This window comes from Ursus americanus, chromosome 24 (genome assembly GCF_024610735.1).
Source record: "Ursus americanus isolate L20-20 chromosome 24, mUrsAme1.1.p, whole genome shotgun sequence".
In the NCBI taxonomy this organism is placed as follows: domain Eukaryota; kingdom Metazoa; phylum Chordata; class Mammalia; order Carnivora; family Ursidae; genus Ursus; species Ursus americanus.
Window position 1 is genome coordinate 42,159,943 of NC_142150.1, and position 21,846 is coordinate 42,181,788.

The window sequence follows — 21,846 nt, forward strand, 5'->3', positions numbered from 1 at the left end:
CCTCTGGTGCAGGGTGGTGGCTTCTTTATATGGTTTCTTAGAGGGCCTCAGCTGGAGTCTGCCTTTTTTGATGAAGCAGGGCGAGCTTGGTTGTATGGCCCCAACAAAATAAGGCTTGGAAGGAAATCTGCATTTCCCTCCACACCCACACAGACCCCAGTAAGTGAGTGGTATATGTGTGAACAGCTCCCCCCCCACCCCCCGTGCGGAGACAGTTTCTCCACCTACCTTTCCCTATCCCCCACAAAAAATCTTGCAGGTAAAATTAGACTGCTTTTGGTGAACAGTTAGGTTCCTTTCCTACTCTTAAACAATCGCAGATCTTTCTGTGCGGTCTGTTTTGCTGAAAGTGGAAAGTCCCTGTTTGTGGACAGCTCAGTGCTCTCCGGCAGAGGAAATGGGCAGAGTCCTACTCCTCGGCAGTACAGTGTGGGGGAGGGGAACTGTGCACTCCCTAGCACACATTTTGAATGGACCTGAATTTTTCACCCTAGGGAGATTAGGAGCCCATACCAGAGCCTAGTCCCACGTGGCACCGCACCCCGCCTCTTCACCCCCACGCTGTGCGGTGTTAAACAGGAGGCTTCAGAATAGGATGCCATAGCAACTTGAAGTAAATAAAACGTCTGCAAATGAAATCAGTTTGGGGGAGGGTGAGAGGCATCTGGAGACTTGGCAAAGGGGATCTTCGTGGAGGAGCTTCCTGGGTGTGAGTTTTAAAAGGGTCTTTCTGAGTCCCAGCTCTGGGATTTGGATCATGAGCCTTTGGTTAAGGATGAAAATGTTTGGTAGAGAAGTACTTCATTCTTCAAGAAGTCCTGGTCTTCTAGGCACAGAGCCCACAGAAATATGGAAATGATTATTAAAGATGGCCCAGGCATGCTCACTGTCCAGGATCAAAGTTTAGTTTTTGTTGAAACAGTTAATACTAGGGCAACCTGAAAGGAGTCTTGTAACTTGTCTTCTCGATTTGTGTTCTTTGCTGTTACCTTTGCATTAGGGCTCATGAGGTCAGAGGAAGAGGGATTTCATTCTGCTAGAAGGTTTGGGATTCAGAAATTTCTGTCTAAAACGTAAAGATTTGCTTCCAAATAACCCTCAACCAGTATGATTCACTTAAGTGGCAGTTTTTTACTGTGTTGTCCTCAAGTCATTCAAACTAGATTGGTTAAAGCCATCAAAACCATTGCTCCTAAGATTGTTCCTGCTCCATTTATAAGAATAAAGCCAAAGAATTGACTTTGTGTGTGAGAGAGAGATCGATCAGTTGATTGGTTGATTTGAAGTTGAGATTTCTGTAATCAGCCTTAGAAGAACAGAGCTCTGGGTTGAATCAAGGCAGTAAGACTGTGCCGTTCACATTATTAATCCAGTATTAGCTGGTCTTTTTTGCCACTCTGCTGAGATCTACAAAATGAGGGCAATGCTTACTTCTTGATAATGTTCATTGACTGGTATTGAAAAGTAAAGGGGGCAATATAAAGTTTTACTTCTGTATATAGAACCGTGACCAGTAACACTTGTCGCCAGGTAGCTAGCTACTTCAGCGTACATACCAACACTACAGTGAGTATCCAAGTACGGGGTTGGGAGCAAAGGTAAATTCAAAGTCTTGATAGTACTACGCTAGTGTGAGTTTTCTCTTTCATCTTCAGTTTGTTTTGCAGTGAGTCTCTATAAATGAAGGGAAAATACAGTTGCCAGCCCGCCCTTCCCATGTTGCTTTTAGGGACTGGGGCTAAGTGTAGATGCTGTTGGGAGTGGTTGGCTCTTTGTTCACTGTGCCCTGCTTTTCTTCCCCCTCTTCTATCCTATCCTACCCTTAGATTTTGCTGGAGGAGCTTGCCAACAGTGATCCCAAGTTAGCCCTCACTGGAGTCCCTATAGTACAGTGGCCAAAAAGGGATAAGGTAAGAAACTATTCTTGATTTTCAGGCTGCTGAAGCATTTTGCTGGCTGACCATCACCATTCGAGGAAGAAAAAGAACAATTAGAGGCAGACAGCTTTTGGTGCATTAATATAAACTGACAGAAAATCATTACTCATTTCTGTTTTAACTCTTAGGTCAGGATAATTGGCTATCTTTGGAGGTGAGTCTCTTAACAGAACCATCAAACTAGGAACCTGCCTCCAGGTTTAGATGCATAAGTGTGCATTTATTCACCAGAATGGATTTTTCAGTATCAGATTGAAAAAAGAAGGCAAGGAATTACCTGTTAGCTAATAATTGTCAGTTATGAATTTTCATGCCTCTTCGGTTAGGTCCTGTATAATTTTTTCGCATATTGTCCTTTGTCAAGGTTATTTATTAAATAAAAGTAAGGGCTAGCATTCTGATCCTGGCCATGGGTCTGGCAAATACATAGGCCCTTCTTTGGTGTTCCCTCATTGAAATTTGCAGAACCACATTCCAGGAGTGTTTAGGTACATGGCTGTGAAAGATACCTTGAAAGAACCACTTCCTAGGTGGAGTCGTCCCACTTAGCCTATGATTGACCACGTGAGACTGCCTCAGAACAGTTTAGTCACTTCTGGCTGTTGAATGTCTTGTGTCAGAAACGTGTTAAGGTACCATGGAAAATTAAAGAACTAAAAGACCTAGTCTTTGTTCTTGAAAAGATCACCAGGACAAATAGAAGTAATAAAATTATAAACGTATGCCTGAGAGATATATTCTACACTTGAGGGCTATAGGAGTGTCTGTTATGTACCAGATTCAGAATAATAAAGAATTAGCAAGATCCATCTCACCCTCAGGTACTTTATAGCCTTCTTTACAAGTATCTTCTGAGTAGTAATATTCAGGATGAGGAAGTATTGGAGGGCCCCTGGAGTGACTTTGGTACATAGAAAGCTTCAGGGAGGGGGGAATGTCACAACTCAGCAGAGTGAGAGGGATGTGGCTGAAGTAAAAAGCCTGACGGGATTGTCAACCTTTTCTGTAAAGGAAATACGTAGATGATAAATATAATAAAGGCAATAAATATTTTCGGTTTTGCAGACCATACAGTTGTCTGTGGCGACTTTTCAACTCTGCCATTGCACGTGAAAGCAATCATAGACAATATGTAAATAGATGAGCGTCATTGTGTTCTGGTCAGATTTCAATTTACAAAAACAGGCAGTGGGCAGATTTGCCCACGGGCCATAGTTTGCCAAGCTGTGTAATCTTCTACCCTCTCCAGTCCTTAAAGTTACTTGATATATTTTACCTCAACTGCTTTCTCTTTCCAGCTTAAATTCCCCGCCCGGCCAAAGGTGCGGGTTCCTACCATCCCCATCACAAAGCCTCACACTATGAAACCGGCTCCTCGGTTGACACCTGTGAGGCCAGCTGCCGCCTCCCCCATAGTGTCAGGAGCCAGGCGGAGACGAGTGCGCTGTCGGAAATGCAAAGCCTGTGTGCAAGGAGAGTGTGGTGTCTGCCACTACTGCAGGGACATGAAGAAGTTTGGGGGGCCTGGTCGCATGAAGCAGTCCTGTGTCCTTCGGCAGTGCTTGGCAGTAAGTGGCCTGCTGGGTAAAGCACTTGGGGGAGGGAGGGGAGGGGTGGTGCCAAAGGGACTGAAGTACGATAGTGAGAGTTGTTGAGATTTCAGAGATGGAAAGGAGAAGTTTCTCTCTCTCTCTCTCTCTCTCTCTCTCTCTCTCTCTTTGGCTTGCTTTGTTTTATCCCTTTTCTCTCTGGTTTCAGAAGGAAGATATCTAATACTAAAAATGATCCTATTTAATTTTCATCCTTGCGCGCCCAGTTTTCAGATGAGATAGCCGTATTTCAAGGGCAAATCACTGCTGTTTGTCCCTCTTTAAGTGGATTAGAAAGGAGGGACCTGTGAGTCCTGGGACAGACTGGTGAGAGTAAACTGGTCTCTGTCTCTAGTTCTCAGCTGGTTTGTTCTCCCTATCTTCTTCCTCTGCCGGTTTCCCTACCAGAAACCTCTCTTCACAGGTTTCCATGCTCCCTGAATGTTCCCAAGAGAATTACAGGAAGTAAATCACCCATCTTGTTAAAGGGAAGCTGAACTGATAAGGATCTAAGTCTGCTCTTTTCTTGGCTTCTATCTTTGTCCTCTTGTAGCCCAGACTGCCTCACTCAGTCACGTGTTCCCTCTGTGGAGAGGTGGATCAAAATGAGGAGACACAGGACTTCGAGAAGAAACTCATGGAATGCTGTATCTGCAATGAGATTGTTCATCCTGGCTGCCTCCAGGTGAGGAGAGGCCTAAGGGGCCCCTGAGGCCTCAGCTGGTAGAGTGTCTGAAGGCACTGAGTGGAGCAGAGAGTGAGAATCTGTCACAAGAGGCTACCAGCATCCCTGATGTGGACCATCAGCTGTGGGTCATGTCATGGTGTAACATCTGTCCTTGATTCAGATGTCTGTGTGTCAGCCACTGTGCTAGACCTTGAGGGTAGCCCAGGACGCAAAATAATAGTTCCAGTTCCTATCCTCCTGGAGCTTGCAGTCTGGCTTCCAGAGAGTGTATTCGGAGACCCAGGCCATTGTGGAACTGCCTGATCTATTTTGGAATGACCCGTGCCTTTAAGCATCTCTGCTGTGTGTACTTCATTGTATCTCTGGATATGAGTTCCTGAAAGATGGTGAGAGTAATAGTATCAGCTAATGTTTAATGAGTGCTTATTCTGTATCAGGCTTGGTACGCACTTGAGGACCTCTAAGAAAAAGTAAAAGGGAAGTTGAAGTCTTTAAGAGGTCACGTCCACTCTTCAAGCATGGACCATGGGCCTAAGTGTGTGCAGAAGCTCCTTAAATGATGCTAATGTGTAGCTGGGGTAGAGAACCACTGTTTGATTGATTGATTGATTGTGAGAGGGAGGAGGGGAAGGGCAGAGGGAGAGAGAATGATAAGCAGGTTCCACTACCAGCTCATAGCCTGATGCAGGGCTCCATCTCACAGTCCTGTGATCATGACCCAAGCTAAAGTCAAGAGTTGACCCTTAACCAGCTGAGCCACCCAGACACCCTGGGAACCGCTGTTTTACATGCCTTCTTTTGTTTACATCTTTTTAAAAAAATTTTTTAAAGATTTATTTATTTATTTGAGAATGAGAACACATGAGTAGGGGAAGGGACAAAGGGAGGGAGAGAGAGAGAATCTCAAGCAGACTCCCGGCTGAGTATGGAGCCCAGTGTGAGGCTTGATCCCAGGACCCTGAGGTCATGACCTGGGCCGAAATCAAGAGTCAGATGCTTAACTGACTAAGCCACCCAGGCACCCCTCTTGTTTACATCTTTAAGACAGCCCTGTGAAGTCAGGTCTACCCTATTTCTTCATATTTCTTTCAATCTAAAGGGCATTGGTGCTGGTATTTTGTTGATTTTTCCAAGGGTGACAACTATATGATGACTGCCACCTGGCTGACAGTGATTATAAGATACTGTGAGAAGCAGCCCAATTTTAGAAATATTCAGATGTGAAAAAATATGCATCTTAGGATCAGTAAGATAGGGTATCATCTCCATGTTGGTAAACAAAGTGTTTATGCTAAACATTTTCCTAAACACTTAACAGGTAATTCATTTAAGCCTCACTACAACCCTGTAAGATAGGAATTGTTATTTATCCCCACTTTACAGCTGAGAACACAGTGTCACAGAGACTAGGCCACTAGTGTCTGAACCCAAGCAGCCATAATTTGACCCACTATCAAGATGAGGTCTTGCACCTTCTGAATTGTGTGGTCAGTTCCTTTTGCAAAGTGGCAGGGGACTCTCAGGAAAATAAATGTGTCAGGAGAGATCTCTATATGTATGTATGTATGTGTGTGTGTGTATATATATATACATACATCCGTATACATCTATCTCTATGTCAGGAGAGACCCCACATTGACCCAGACTCTTGGGAATCTCTTCATGGAATCTAACTTTGACCAAGTAACCAAGAGTGAGGGTGGCCAGTCTCCCAGTGGCTGGCTTTTTCCTCCCCTGTGGGCCAACATGTTTACAAATAAGTAACTTCCATTTTCTTCCCAACCATGTGGCTGTTAATTGTGTGATAAAGGAGCCTTAAGAAACAGGCTGGGGTGGGGCACCTGCATGGCTCAGTGGGTTATGTGTCTGCCTTTGGCTGGGGTCATGATCCCAGGGTCCTGGAATTGAGTCCCACATCGGGCTCCTTGCTTAGCAGAGAATCTGCTTCCCCTCTGCCTGCCACTCCCCCTTCTTGTGCCCTCTCTCTGTCAAATAAGATCTTTTAAAAAAGGACAAAAAAGGCTGGGATTTTTGTTTTGTTTGTTTGTTTGTTTGATTTTAATGAGCTGGTTTTTAACATCCCTGTCTTACTCTAGATGGATGGAGAGGGGCTGCTTAATGAGGAATTGCCAAATTGCTGGGAGTGTCCAAAGTGCTACCAGGAGGACAACTCAGAGAAAGCCCAGGTAAGGGAGCTTTTTCCAGACTTCACTGGAGAAGAAAGGAAACACCAGGCTTGGGGGATGGCTAGAATGCGTTTGCCTTTGCAACTTTATTCACATGGTTTTTCTGACCCACAGAGATTATTTTGTATTGTCTATGGTATCTTTTTTCACCCTTTGGTTAATTTTTTTTTCTTTTGTCTTAGTTTTTAATGTTTTTGTTTTGTTGTTTTTGTATAACTGAATACTATTCCACTTGGGGTCTGCAAATTGCTGAGGTCCTTTTACACTCTGGGACCCTAGAAAAAGAGACAGCATAGCTGGGTTGTTTGAGGAGGGCAATGAGGTGAACACAGTCGCTCCTAGGAATGAAACTAGAGGGAAGGCAGTGACCTGAGGCAGCTGGTAAGTACAGTGGTGTGCTGGAGTTTCCAGTTAAGCAGGCTCACATTTTTGTCCTCTTCACCTTTGTGGCCTTGCGGAAAGCCCTGCCCATGTGCCCAAATATGTCCTACGGAGGTAGCCCCTCCCTGCAGGGGGACCAGTGCCATGACCTTGGCCCTGAGTAGCGGAGGTTGCTGGCCCAGTGGGTAGTGCTAAAGGGCCAAAAGGACTCTGGTTACACAGACCAGCAAGAACAAGACCTGTTGAGGGCACATGCGGAGGAGGCAGCTGGCCTGGTGGCAACCATCCTGGCCCTGGTGGTCTCTTCTGGGTCCATTGCACAGGAGTAGAGACAAGTTTCCTTGTCTTCTTTCTGTTTCTTCCCACTTGGGCACTGAGGTAGTTGAATTTTCAGTCTAACTGTCTTGGGAGTGCAGGGATTTAGAGTTGACTAGTGCTGAAGTTCTCCTTTCCTCAGGTTCTCATACTGGAAGCATTTACATTTTTCTTCATTGGCGGCAGCGGCAGCAGGGGTAGTGGTGGGCGTTTGCCTCCCTCCTGTAACAGGTGGGCTGACAGATGCTGTGTTTTAGTGTTACCTTCTTGCATTGTGAGAGCCGGCACCCAAAAGGTGGTCATTCTCTTCCAACCATAGTGCTCTAAGAAGGTACAGAGGAGAGGGAGCGGGGCTTGTTCTGAGGGACAGAAACTGTCTCCTTGAGGAACATGTGAACCACTGCTTGCTGATCCCTAGCAGAACACTGGTTCCGCATCATCACAGCAGAGTCACGGTGGGCTCCAGAAAGAGACAAGTGGCCTGGGATGAGGCTGTGGGCCTTTGTGGAAGGGCCTTTGTGGAAGCCTCTGGCTTCACTGAAACCAAGTTCCTCTTCTTCATCCAGTGCAGATGCCTCTGGAGCATTGCAGTTCCCCACAGAGGTTCTCATTCTCTGCTTTGTCTTCCATGCAGTTGGTCTCTAGGGATGGGGTGGGGTGCGGAGTGGAAGCAGCAGCCTGGTAGAGTCCAGCTCAGATACTGGTGGAGCTAAAAGTGGTGTTTACTGCTGTCACATTCTGTGTCCTAGTTCAAACGGTATATGTAGGCTGCTTTGCTTCTACCACAAGCATCTACCATCAGAAGCATCTCCAGGGTGAAGGAGCTAAATTAGAGACAGAATTAAAAATGGTCAGATTGCATAGGGGTAAAGTTGTGGCCTCTTTAAAGGATATCTTTATCCAGGGAATTATAATCCCAGAATTTGGGGCAAGAGATGTATAAGGTGGGCTGTGGAATCATGCAGCCCAAATTTGGATCTCACTCCTCTCTATACTTGGACACAAACCTTTCTGTCACAGGTAGATTTCCCAAGTGACCTATTTTCAGGGTTGGTTCTGTAATCAGCTTTCTGCAGCACAGACTTGAGCTCAGTTGCTGACCCGGCAGATGGCAGACTCTGAGGAGGTGACCACCCTGTGGCCTGCAGGTACCCCTTTCCCCATAGAAGAGCAGCAATCTGTCTGCTTTCTAGTCTCCTGAGAACAACAGGGAGGCTCACTGTATACTTAGACAGTTTTGGAGAAAGGCACTTACAGGGCTTTTTGGGGCCTGTCTTGCAGAAGCGGAAAATGGAAGAGAGTGATGAAGAAGCCGTGCAAGCCAAAGTCCTGCGGCCCCTGCGGAGCTGCGACGAGCCCCTCACGCCCCCGCCTCACTCACCCACTTCCATGCTGCAGCTCATCCATGACCCGGTCTCCCCCCGGGGTATGGTGACTCGGTCATCCCCTGGGGCTGGCCCCAGCGACCACCACAGTGCCAGCCGCGATGAGCGCTTCAAACGGCGGCAGTTGCTGCGGCTGCAGGCCACAGAGCGCACCATGGTACGGGAAAAGGAGAACAATCCCAGCGGCAAAAAGGAGCTGTCTGAAGTTGAGAAAGCCAAGATCCGGGGATCGTACCTCACTGTCACGCTGCAGAGGCCCACCAAAGAGCTCCACGGGACATCCATTGTGCCCAAGCTGCAGGCCATCACGGCCTCCTCTGCCAACCTTCGCCATTCCCCCCGTGTGCTAGTGCAGCACTGCCCAGCCCGAACCCCCCAGCGTGGGGATGAGGAGGGGCTGGGGGGAGAGGAGGAGGAAGAGGAGGAGGAGGAGGAGGAAGATGACAGTGCAGAGGAGGGGGGTGCAGCCAGGCTGAATGGCCGGGGCAGTTGGGCTCAGGATGGAGACGAAAGCTGGATGCAGCGGGAGGTCTGGATGTCTGTCTTCCGCTACCTCAGCCGCAGAGAACTTTGTGAATGTATGCGAGTGTGCAAGACGTGGTATAAATGGTGAGCAGGGATACAGGGATCAGGAATAGGGGTACGGGAGTAGGTGGCAGGTTTTCCATATGAGAACTGCATGCATCTTGGCATCTGAAGGCTTGCTGGGTTCCCAACTCAGTCTGTTCCCTAGACAGTGGGTTCTGTTAAAGATGTAGCCACTTGTGCCTACAGGTGTCTTGGGGGAAATTTGGCCCTTTGCTTCCTCTCCCTGCTCCATACTTCCCGTTTCTCTTTACTGGACATATGAAACTGATTTGGGGATGGATTTGTACAGTTTGTGCTAAAATTTCAGTCATCAGTTTTCCCCCCTCAAGTAACCTGTATTCATCGCACATTTGTTGAGAGCCTATGCTGTGCCAGTCACTCCTGTTGCTGGTGACACAAATGACTGCCCCTGCCTCAATTACCTCTCCATCTACTGAAGGAGGTGGACATGCTTTTCAAAAAATGTGACTGTTTTCATAGTTTTCCAGTTTTTGTTCTTACCCCCAAGTCTAGACCAGAGTACATTCTCCAGGAAGCAGAGTCCAGTTTTGAAGCTTCCTGAGACTTATTCATCCTTCCTAATGAGACCTACCATTTCTCCTCAAGCTCAACAGTAAGACACTTGGGGGGGGGGAGAAGCCCCTCCGGATGATGAACAAACATTTCCATGAGGCATTATTTTTCCTTTCACTCCTAGACCCTAGGACATAACGTATCCTTTGTATCTGGGTCAAATCAGTTACAGTCGTTCCCAAAACGTGATGCTCAGACCACTGCCGGACCACTGGCATAGCTGGGAGTCATGTTAGAAATGCAGGTTCTCAGGGCCTGTTTCAGTACGTCGGAGGCAGAACCTTTGGGGTGGGGCCAGGCAGTCTGTTTTTAAACACGTTTTCCAGGGGCTTCTGATACATGTTAAAAGTCTGAGATTCACTGCTCTATCATAAGCAGCTTGTTTTTGCCATATAAGTCTCAATGCGCCATTGGTGAAATATTTTCAGTCTTTAAATAAAGACCTCATTCTTTGCAAACGCGAGTTTATTTCCCAAATCTGAATTAATATGTGATCTACCTAAATTGTCCTAGTATTTTCTCTTTGTAGGGCTAGTGGACCCACCTGGCTCTAATCCCTCAGTTTCCAGGCCAAATCACATAAGACTCATATTATGTGCTGTCTCCCCTTCCCCTGCTGACCAGACTCTGAGCCAGGCTTGGCGGCAGGGGCTGTAAAATATTAAACAGAAGCCTGCATGTTGTGGTGCTGTTTGTGGCCTATGGACTGCAGACTGCAGTGAAAAGGCAGGCCTTTCCCTTCCAGTTCTGGTCTGGATTGGAGCAGAAACCCAAGACAGGGAGAAGACTCTCCTGGCCGGGTGATCAAGAGCCTCTTCTGGCCTGATACAGTAATGGGCTCGTCATAGAGCTCAAGGCAGGATGGGTTGTAGATGTGCTGAGGAATGCCCTGCATCCGAGGCAGCTGGGTATGACTGACAAGGGAGAGAATGGGGGCAAGCCTAAGGCTTCAGGCAGTAAGAAGTCAATTTTTTTTTTAATACTTCCTTCTACTAGCTTTGGTGGGAGCCATATCATTTTAATGTAAATGAGGGGTTATAGTATATTGTTTGCTGTGTGTTCCTAACAATTGTGTTCTCAGCCCTTCCACCAGAGTAAATTGGTGAACTGGTCAAGTTATCCACTACTTAACCTGTAGGGTTGCCGTAAAGGACAAGCCCTTTTCTCTGAGGCCGAAAAAACCAGGGCGTGGTACTTGTCTGCTTGTAGACAGGGTGGCTCTCCACGTGCTCTGCTTCTCCCAGAAGCCTGCAGCACCCTTTGATGGGAGAGCCTCCCACAAGGGGTACTGGGTCATTGACGGCCATTTCTGTCTCCTTCTGTCACAGGTGCTGCGACAAGAGACTTTGGACAAAAATTGACTTGAGTAGGTGTAAGGCTATTGTACCCCAGGCTCTCAGTGGCATCATCAAGAGGCAGCCAGTCAGCCTTGACCTCAGTTGGACCAACATCTCCAAGAAACAACTGACGTGGCTCGTCAACAGGCTGCCAGGTGTGCAGGCAGGGAAGGCTGGCTGTAGGCAGTGCTGCTTAAAATTGGTTTAGGGCGGGGCACGGGGGTGGCTCAGTCGGTTGAGTGCCTTGGCTCAGGTCATGATCCCAGGGTCCTCGAATCGAGTCCCGCATCAGACTCCCTACTAACGGAGAGCCTGCTTCTCCCTCTCCCTCTGCTTGCGCTTTCTCTCTCTGTCAAATAAATAAAATCTTAAAAATAAATAAATAAAACTGCTGTAGGCTAATATCGGGCAGCAGTCCCATGCCATTATCATCTTCCTGCTTAATAGCAAGGGCTTCACCCAGGGCCCCCAACTGCCAGTCCCCAAGGCACCACTCCAGACTAGCTGGGTTAATCAGTCATGACCCTGAACAGCAAAGACAATGAATGAGTCGTCTTGGCACAGTCACTGAAAAGATTTGAGTGTGATACTGCCATGATTGGCCCCTTAGAACGCCTCGTTCCCCTCAGCATTTTGAGGTCTTAGGAAGACAGGAAGTCACCCACACTACATTACTCTGGTAGGAACTAAGCAATTGGTTTTACCACCAAAGCTAGAAAATGTAATAGCGTGTCTGTTTCTTCCCATTGTAGGACTGAAAGACCTCCTCCTAGCAGGCTGTTCCTGGTCTGCAGTGTCTGCCCTCAGCACCTCCAGCTGCCCCCTTCTCAGGACCCTTGATCTTCGGTGGGCAGTAGGAATCAAGGACCCTCAAATTCGGGACTTGCTGACTCCACCGGCTGATAAACCAGGTATGCTCTGGGCCTAACTTCTCTGTGTTCTTCTTAGGGTAGCTTTGTCTTTTGACAGACTTTGTCTCAGAAACCAAGGAAGTGTCAGAAATGATGCTGTGGATGAGTGCAAATGGAGAACAGAGTGATGGGCTGTGTATAAGTGCAGATGAGCTATTTACAGCCATCTGCCTGCCTGCAGGCAGAGGAGGGAATCCGTCTTAGGGAGTACTGGAGTTTGAAACCCAGATAGTGTAATCCAATGGAAGTCCGTGAAGTCTTCATGGTTGAGGTGGGACATTAAAAGCTGTTTGCATTATGGTCTGGAAAAGTGTGGGAGTGTGGAGAGGGGTGGAGCGTTCCACGCATACCCTTTTGCTGTGTAAGTGAGGCATAATCGAGCAGCTGGGAAGAAAGAAAACGTGTCTGGTTTCCTAGAAACTGCCCCCACACCCCGCTCACTCCCTGCAGGCAGGGCTGGGTGTGGGCAGTTCTGCTTAACCCCTGCAAGGAGGCCCCCGCTAGGAAGGAGCTGAAGCTGCCTGCAGCCTTGGAGCCGGACTAGAGGTAAGAGTTTTGATCTAGGCTGTTTCTTGCCTCTGCAGGTCAGGACAATCGCAGCAAGCTCCGGAATATGACTGACTTCCGGCTGGCAGGCCTTGACATCACGGACGCCACGCTTCGCCTCATTATTCGCCACATGCCCCTCCTTTCTCGACTCGACCTCAGTCACTGCAGTCACCTGACAGATCAGTCCTCCAATCTGCTCACCGCTGTCGGGTCTTCCACTCGCTACTCCCTCACAGAGCTCAACATGGCAGGTACCTGCTCTGACGTTTCATGACAGAGAGTGCCCCGTCCCTCCTGAAGGGCTCAGCCCTCCCTGGAGCTTGACCAGTAAAACAGAGAACGTGGGTCTGTTTGAACTGAACTAAGTTGTTTCCTCATATCTGGACAAGGACATGGATTTCTTTCTCTCTTAACTGATTGGGGGATGGAGGCCCCAGGTAGGTGTCAGGTGCTTAAGAGCATGGCCATTGCCGGCTGCAGTTGGTCAGCCATGAGGAGTGACGCATCAGGGGACACTTCTGGTCTCTGAGCCAGGTAGTTACAAGACAAAGAGGGCCTTTGCTTAGCATTTTAAGGGAAAGAGCTGGGCGACTGAGCAGCGAAGGCAGGCTCCTGTGGCTTTGTGTGCACAGCGTTGTCCTCATGGTCACTTTCCTCCTAGGTTGCAATAAACTGACAGACCAGACCCTGATCTACCTACGGCGCATCGCCAATGTCACCTTGATCGACCTGCGAGGATGCAAGCAGATCACTCGAAAAGCCTGCGAGCACTTCATCTCAGACTTGTCCATCAACAGTCTCTACTGCCTGTCTGACGAGAAGCTGATACAGAAGATCAGCTAAAACACACGCAGCCCAGACTGAACAGGAAAGCGATCTTCCCCTGACTCCCCAGCCAGGAGAGCCTCTCTCCCCGACCCTGCACGGGCTCTGAGGCCAGCGTCACACTCCCTCTCTGCTCTCCTGTCCCTTGAGCCCTTCCCCTACAGGTGGGGCAGAGAGGGTGGTAGACACCAGGCTTACCTGCCTGCTCCTCTCCCTCCTAAGGAGAAAGGAGTAGCAAATTGATCCGAATCCGAGGGGAAAGCACAGGCTGTGTGCTGTCAAGGTGCCTGCTCGCTTGCTCACCTGCCCACCCGCCTGCTCGCTCACCGGCCAGGAGGCCGGGCTCTCAGTTTGGGGTGTCTGTGCAACTGTCATCTGTGTCGGGCCCTGGGGTCCTTCTCCCCATCCATGGTCCCCAGCCGTGCCTGGTTCTGAGCAAATTTCCAGGGAAGAAAGCGGCCCTGTCTCCGTGGCCAGGTTCTCCTTGTGGTGTCCAGTGCGTGTCTCTCCTCCACCACACTCTCCCGGCTTCTGCAGGAGGGGCCAGCAGCCCCAGGAAGGCCAGACCCGTGCCCATCATACTGGTGCTGTTGAGGTGTCTAAAACCTCTCATCCGTGTCCATGCTCTCCCCCTTCCTTTAGCTCGATCCTGTCCGATGCTCGTGATAGTTCATGTAATGAGGTTACCCCACCCCAGACTTGCCCGCTAGTCTCTATGAGGTCCTTGTTGCACTTACTGGGGTTGAAGCTCTTCAGAGGAGCTGGAACTGTGTACCCCAGGGACACCCCCATTTTATTGCTTCCTAGGCAGATTCTGAGACAGGCACCATCTCCTTGTTCCCCTCCCTCTTTAGCCTCCCACTGCCCTTTCCACATGTATCTCCTTCCTGCCTGGACAGGGCTTTCCCAGGATGCGTGTCCTCAGAGGGAGCAGCCTATCTCCCCAAGTTGGGGAGAGCAGAGAACTTGGCTAGGTCCCCACCTGCCTCCCAGCAGGTTCTGGGCCTCCGGTGTAGTGTAGCCCCCAGAGCCCAGGCCTGTGTTTAGTTAGCCCCAGTGGCTCACTGATCTGGCACCTTGTGGCAGGATGAGGGGGTGGGGCATCCTGCTTTGAAGCCAGTCACCTGCCCTCTGCCTGTAGCCGTGGAAGGGGGTGTGCATGTGCCTCTGTGTGTGTGGCTGAGTGTATTACACGTGTGTGTGGAGGGAGGGAGGGAGGGGAGCATGGTGTCTCCCACTCCACCGCCCTGTGTCGAGCCCCATCAGCTGCCCCCTTTTACTTTGCATTGAACGGCCTGTCCAAAGATCCTCTCTCTAGGGCAGCAGAGAGCTTTTTGCACTTTAAAAAAAAAAAAAAGAAGAAAAAAAAAAGGAAAGGTTAGAATTTCTTTTGGGTCAATATTTAAGTGTGTGAGGAGATGCTCAGTAGCAGCCTGTGGCAAGAGCTTATAAATGATAGACGCGGATTTGCACTCTGCTCCCCATCTGTGAGGATAGCGATAGCACAACCTTGCCCCGCCTTCTCGTCCTCCAGCCCCCTCCCTTCCTGGCCCCTTTCCTGCAGCCCAGTCTCAGGCTCTCCTCCTCCTGAAATCCTACGGGGGAGGGGAAGGAGCCCAGGCACCAGGGGTCTGAAGTGTGAGCCGCCCTGAGGAGAGACGCCAACTGCACACTTGCCATTTCCAAAGCAATAGAGGCAGAGGGGCCCCCTCTTTGCCACCTAGCCCAGCTTTGACCCTGGCATTGAATGGCCTCCTAAGAGAAAACTGGGTCCTGGTAAGGGGTGGCATTGTGTCTGTTTCTTCCGATCTGCTCATTCTCCTGGCTGCACTGTAAAAGCAGCAGTCTGCTCCCGACCCTCTGCCCCTTCCATTGGTCTCCAGGCCCCAGTGATCTGGGGCTGAAACTTTGAGGAAATGCCAGTGACTTATTCCAGAGTGCCTCAGTTAGGGGAACTTCTCTGTAAAGAACCCTGGGTATTGAGCAAAAACCTTATTAATATTATTGTTAATGACCTATAATTGGAAGCTTCCTGCCTTTTTTTGGTTGCTCCTGTGGAAAGTACTGAAAAGATTGTTTCGTTTTGTTGTCTTTTTATAAAAGGGGAGGTGGAGAGACCCCTTCAGAGCAGGGATTGTGCCGGGAGAGTGCCTCTGACTTTGGGACATTTCATCCACAGAAATTTCCAAGCTGATGGTTTGGTTTGGGGGAGGGGGGTGTGGTTTTTATTTTTGTTTGTTTTTGGTTTGGAAAAACAAGCATTTTTACCGCGCACGTAAATTGGTCAGCAGGAAAGGGAGCCCAGGAGTGGCAGCAGATGGACCTATGTGCCCTTGCTGGGTTTCCTTTTTCTCTAGGACTGTGAGGGGGGATATGGTTTTTAGAGGTGAGGGTTGGTCTGCGTGGAGGAAAGAAATGTCTCTGGGGACAGAGGATCCCGGGAGTCCCATCGCATTTCCTGCAATCTGCTCTGAGATGTGGCCTTGCCTGGAGAGCCTGCCCTCCTCAGACCGCAGGGCCAGACACCCCGCCTCCATCTTTCCAAGCACCGGGGCGAAAAACCACAAAGGAAAGGAAGAAAATTTATATATATATAATATAAAATCACTTGGTGATTAAAAAAATAACTGCTCCATAAATAAAACTCCTAAAGTCACTATGTTTAAAGGGTTTGGTTGTGTGTTTTTTTTGTTTTTCAAAGAAATATTGTAAATATATATTTTTTGTTGCTGATTTAGAGTCACTCTACAATGTTGTGCTAAAAATTTTAAATTAAATGTAAGCATTAAGGGGGCAAGTCCTGCTATCTCAGTTGACACATTGGGGTTATTTTGGGCCAGGGAAGGAGGGAAGCTAGTTGGACTTTTGTTTTCTAAACGTTCTCCACTATTGGTTTTAGAAGGAGCAAGGACATCTTTCCTCTGACACATGGGAATGGGAGATATTTGTGTAATAAAAATTTTAAAAGACAAAAAAAGAAATAGCCTCCAATGGGAAATAATTTTGATTTGGGTTTTTCGGATTTGGGGTTCTGGGTGTTATGTTTTTTGTTTTTTTGTTTTTTGGGGTTTTTTTTTTTTTTTTTTTTTTAATAAAAAGGCTTTAAAAACTAAAAAACAAACCCTTTTCTGCCTTGGTGTGTGTGTGCGCACGTGAGAGTGTCAGAAGGTCATGCTGGTGCTGGAGGCTAAGGCTAAGGGTTGCCTGCTTCATTCCTCAGTAGAAGCAGCAGAACCACCATGTGCCTGTACTACTTGCCTTTCCTTTTTTTTTTTTTTTTTTTTAATGTCAAAAAGCATTACTTGCTTCTAGAAACACCATGCTATTTTACTTTATCAAGGTGAACTTTTTTAACGGATGTGCAAATGTGATTACCTAATTCCCTGTAGCCCCCGTCCCCCTCTCATGGTGCTGTCCTCAGAAGGCCTGGAGATTTCTAATCTGGCCGTCCCTGGAGATTCAAGGCCAACCTCCATCCGCTAAAGCTGCAGAACAGACCCGTTGACCGTGCCTGCTCAAGGTCACTGAGCAAGGTCTGGACCAGACAGGCTGCAGTCAGCATTTGTCCCACCACATCTTGCTGCTTCTCATCCCTTGGCTTGTTGGGTACAAGCTTGCAGCCTTTAGATCAGTGTGCTAGGTGCTGCCAGCCGGCTATCACCTCGCCCGACGGCAGCATCTCAGGAGAGCTGAACTCCCATCTGGGAAGTCCTGAGTAGGCTTCCACCACTACCTTCAAGGGAGCAGGGGATCCCTGCCCATCCTACTCCCCAAGCTGACAGTGAAGGACCACCTCCAGCTCTGCACATTCTAGAAAAGGACAGGATCTTGGACAAGGAGTTAGTTGATATCATGTTGGTTTCTTGAGAGATATAGATGTGGTGTGTGGATGTCGCCAGGGAAGGAAGGGTGTCAGTTTTGCATCCTATCTCAGAAACCCATCTGCCTCTCCGTCACCTCATCTCTGCCACCCTGCTCAAAGCCACCATTGTCTGGAACCTTGACCACAGCAAGAGCCCTGAGTGCCTCCCAGCCTCCAGTCCAACCCCTGTCCTCCATGTCGGCAGCCAGAACACTTTTCTTAAGAGATTTGACTGCTTTGCTTAAAACCCATTAGTGTGTTCCTCAGGACAAAGGCCTCAAGCTTCCTCACTCACCATTTGCCCCTCCTCCTCTCCACCCATACTTACCTTTTTTCAGTCCCACCCCCTCTGGGCCTTTGCCATTTCCTCTGCTGGTACCCCTGCTTCAGTTTACCTGTTACTGCCTTCCGGGAAGCCATCTCCCACCCTGTTCGAGACTCGTCCTATGCTCCCACAGTAGCCTACTAGCTTTTAGGACACTAAGGTCATCCCAGCTAACCGGGAAGCTCCACGAGGACCGAGATCAGTCTGTGTTGCTCACCACATCATCCCCAGCAGTTGGTGCGGAGCTTGGCCCCTAATAGGTGATGTTCCCAGTAGCTTGGGTCCCCAGAGGCCCATCCCTCCCAACTGCAGTCTGTTGCCACCTCCTCAAAACTCAGTTTTTCCCTTACCTCATACAACGCTGCTTTCTGGCGCTCATGCTACCAGCCTCTTTGGGGGTGGGGTGGGGGCTCTATCAACTCGAACCTGCATTTAGCTAAGAATTAATCTTCCTAAGGCACACACAAAAATCTTAAGTAATCCTCCAGGGTCATATCTAAACTCAGTAAACTCATCCTGACTCTGGTATCTGGAAAACGGCACATGGTAGGTGCTTCTAAGAAGACTTGAATGACACATTTGTGGTCCCCAGGCTTGCTGTGGCTTTCTTTGGGTTTAAGTATTTATTTGAGAGAGAGCACAAGCGGAGTGAGGGGCAGAGGGAGAAGCAGGCTCCCCGCTGAGCAGGGCTCGATCCCGGGACCCCGGGATCGTGACCTGAGCCGAAGGCAGACACTTAACCGACTGAGCCCCCCAGGCGCCCTAGGCTTGCTGCGTTGGGGATGTGCTACCCTCACTGCAACCATGAACATTTTCCTTCAAACCTCTTCCTCCAAAAGCCCTTCCTATTTCCCCTCCACCCAAAATGGATTAACCTGGACCTTCTGTGCCTTTTGTAGGCAGCAACAGTGTAGTAAAAACAGCGGGCACCTGAGGCGGCTGCGTGGCTCAGTCGGTGAAGCATCTCCCTTTGGCTCAGGTCCCCCGGAGTCCCGGGATCAAGCCCCACAGCAGGCTCCCTGCTCAGTGGGGAGTCTGCTTCTCCCTCTGCCCCTCCCCTTGCTCCTTCTCTCTCTCGCTCACTCTCTTAAGTAAATAAATAAAATCTAAAAACAAAAATAAAACAGCTGGCACCTAATGGGCCTTCCTACGTGTCGGCCACTGTTCTAAGCACCCCCATGTAGTAACTCACAATCCTCACAGCAACCCTACCATTGTTACCGCCATTTTAAAAGTGAAGAACTGAGGGGCGCCTGGCGGACTCAGTCGGTTAAGCGTCTGACTTCTGCTCAGGTCATGATCTCAGGGTCCTGGGATTAAGCCCTGAAGAGGGCTCCCCACTGAGCAAGGAGTCTGCTTGTCCCTCTGCCCCTCCCCCCCACTCATGCTCTCTCAAATAAATAAATAAAATATTTTAAAAAATAAAGGTGATGGGGCACCTGGGTGGCACAGCGGTTAAGCGTCTGCCTTCGGCTCAGGGCGTGATCCCGGCGTTCTGGGATCGAGCCCCACATCAGGCTCCTCCGCTATGAGCTTGCTTTTTCCTCTCCCACTCCCCCTGCTTGTGTTCCCTCTCTCGCTGGCTGTCTCTATCTCTGTCGAATAAATAAATAAAATCTTTTTTAAAAAAATAAATAAAAATAAAGGTGAAGAACTGAGTTATAGATACTGAACAACTTAGCTGAAGTGTCTTGGCTAATAAAACCAACCTTAAGCCTGGCCCCAGAGTCAGTCCTATGCACCTGGCTGCCTAGGCTCTCTGTGTACCTGTGATGACATTTCATTCACACCCCAGCCCAGGGGGCAGGTGCCTTCATTCTACAGATGATGAAGCCAAGGCTCAGAGAGGTGAAGCCAGGGCTCTAGAGTTAGTGGCTGAGCGGGGCCGTATGTGAACACTAGGCCAGGGCCTACAGCCTTTGCCCCAGCTCTCCCATGCCCTGCTGGGCATCCATGCTTCTCCCATGGCTCCTCCAAATCCTTGAGGGTGGGGCTAAGCCTTAGCTAGCTCAACCTCCCCCTTCATCTGTTCCAGGAGTGGTGGGATAAGGACATTTACTGAGCGTAATGAACGGTGAGTGTTATGGGAGGGGGAGGCAGGACCTACCTCATAGGTAAGTGACCCATGCCGTTACAGGGCCCTGCACTCAGAAGGACCACACACTCAGCTTAAAGCTCTGCTATCGCCATCTTGAAATGTTCTTTTTTTATCATGAAATTCTTAATAATTTTTGAACAAGGAGCCCCCGCATTTCATTTACAGTATACGTACATGTAGCTCGTCTCGGTGGGGAGAAACGATCCCAGCTCTCCTCTTCCCTCCCAGGCCAGCACTGGACTCGGTGCCAGTTGGAAGGCCAGCAGCAGAGCACGCCTCGTACTTGCTGGCTGAAGAGACCCATCCTACCTCCACCCTTCCAGGTGCCCAGGCCCAGAAGGAAAGCTCAGCACTGACACCCAAGTGGGTAGGAAACAGTGAGAGCAGGCACCAGAGGTCGGGAGCACCTGGGTTTGCTCTCAGCCCAGCGCTGTCACCCAGCTTCTGCCTCCACCATCTGCCCGTTCCAGAGAGTTACAGGGGGGAGGAAGGTACAGCTGCTGTCCCCCCAGAGTGTGTCATGAGAGTGCTAGGATGGCAAGACAGAAGGACAGAAGGAGAAAGAGACAGAGAGAGAAAACCTCCCAAAAGATCCAGAAAAGGAAAAGCAGAGAAAGAGGGAGAGAAAGGGAAAGGGGAGAAAGGAGAGAAAAGAGGCCATAGAGGACGCCTAGGGGGAGATAGAGGTGAGGCTCACATATTCCACGTGTGACAGCAGCCACTCAGCAAGCCGTCCCCCCCACCCCACCGCTGCGCACACAGCATCTCCATTAATTCTCAAAGCCATCCCGTGAGGTCAGGCTGGAAGGATGAGAAAGACAAGGCTCAGAAAGATTAAGTCACTTGCTGGGGCACCCAGCCTCGGGGAGTAGGAAGTGGCACTAGCATTTGACCCCAGGTCTTTCCCACACTCCTCCCTCTCCCCGACACAGCAAGTACCACTGGCCACAGCACGAGGCCCGTGGGGGCTACGAGACCACACTTCGGACACTCACAGGCCTGCCTGAAGCGCCAAGAAACAAACGCTCTCTGTGCGGACACACACGGTGCCAGCGCCAGGCGGAGCCGGGGGCGTCGGGGCGCACGCGCGCTAGAGACGGCCGGTTGCGGGACGCCACGGAGGCCGGGGCGGGGCCGGGGGCGGAGGCCGGGGCGGGGCCGGGGGCGGGGCCGGGGGCGGGGCCGGGGCCAGGGTCGCCTGGGGCCACAGGCGGGGGCCCTGGCCGGGCTAAGGCGCTCTCTGAGGCGGAAAGGGAGACAGGGGCCTCGGGGCAGTCCGGAGACAGCGTGACCTTCCGGAGGGTTCCGCGGACAGGCGCTGCTCCGGAAAGTGGGTCGGGCGGAGCCAGCCGTCTGGAAGCCCGGCCCGGCATTGTGGGCCGGTCGGTGCCTGGGAGCCGAGGGGCCCCGAAGGGCCTTGGACTGTGCGGGTGGGAGCGTAGGACCGGCGTCCTGGGGAGTGGAGCCTCCGGGTTACCAGAGCCCTGTCCTCCCTCAGGGCCTTCGCACTTAACTTCCTGTTCCACACGCCCGAAAAACTCTTTTCCCTGCCCGGAACACGGCTGTTTCCCTCCCGTCCTTCTGGCTCTGGCAAAAACGCCCTTCCTTGACTTTACCTGAGAAGGCTCCTCCCTCTCCTTTTTTTTTTTTTTTTTTTAAGATTTATTTATTTATTTGAGAGAGAGAGAGAGAGAGAGGAGCTCCTGGGTGGCTCAGTTGGTTAAGCGTGTGCCTTCCGGTCATGATCCCAGGCTGCGGGGATCTATCCCCACATCTGCTCAGCGGGGAGTCTGCTTCTCCCTCTCCTTTGCCTGCTGCTCTACCTAGTTGCGCTCTATCAAATAAATAAATAAAATCTTCAAAAAAAAAAAAGAGAGAGAGGGAGAGAGAGAGTGCATAAGCAGCGGGAGGGGAAGAGGAGGAGGGAGAGGGACAGGCAGACTTCGAGGATCAGGGAGCCTGTCCTGGGGCTGGATCCCCCCACCTGAGCGGAAACCAAGAGTGTCCCCCACCCCAACCTCCGCTCCCTGCTTAACCGACTAAGCCACCCAGGCGCCCCTCCTGGCTCTTATAATAACTTGTCCCCTGCTTCATAAGGATGTTTTGAGCATTAAATGAGATCCTCTGGGCTCTAGCAACAGTGCCTGGCACATACTGAGAACACAATAAATGTCAGTGGTTATTATTATGTGTATTTTGCCTGTAAGTTCACTGTTTGTCTCTCCCTGTGTTGAATCCCCAAGGCCAAGCACCAGTGCCTAGCATGTAGTAGGAGCTCAACAAATATTGTTGGATGA

The 21,846-nt window shown here is 49.9% G+C and overlaps 1 protein-coding gene across 2 annotated transcripts in view; it reads left to right on the top strand.

Moving 5' to 3' along the window:
- KDM2A (lysine demethylase 2A) overlaps nt 1–16,245 on the top strand; it is a 106,575-nt gene extending 90,330 nt beyond the window's left edge. For both annotated transcript variants that reach the window (XM_045775934.2, XM_045775933.2), the window contains 9 exons: nt 1,827–1,910; nt 3,236–3,505; nt 4,080–4,211; nt 6,311–6,400; nt 8,378–9,090; nt 10,971–11,134; nt 11,732–11,890; nt 12,475–12,690; nt 13,101–16,245. In XM_045775934.2, the coding sequence (XP_045631890.1) occupies nt 1,827–1,910; nt 3,236–3,505; nt 4,080–4,211; nt 6,311–6,400; nt 8,378–9,090; nt 10,971–11,134; nt 11,732–11,890; nt 12,475–12,690; nt 13,101–13,282 (2,010 nt within the window). In that variant the 3' untranslated portion in view covers nt 13,283–16,245. The remainder of the gene's footprint in view (nt 1–1,826; nt 1,911–3,235; nt 3,506–4,079; nt 4,212–6,310; nt 6,401–8,377; nt 9,091–10,970; nt 11,135–11,731; nt 11,891–12,474; nt 12,691–13,100) is intronic.
- Nucleotides 16,246–21,846: the final 5,601 nt, after the last annotated feature.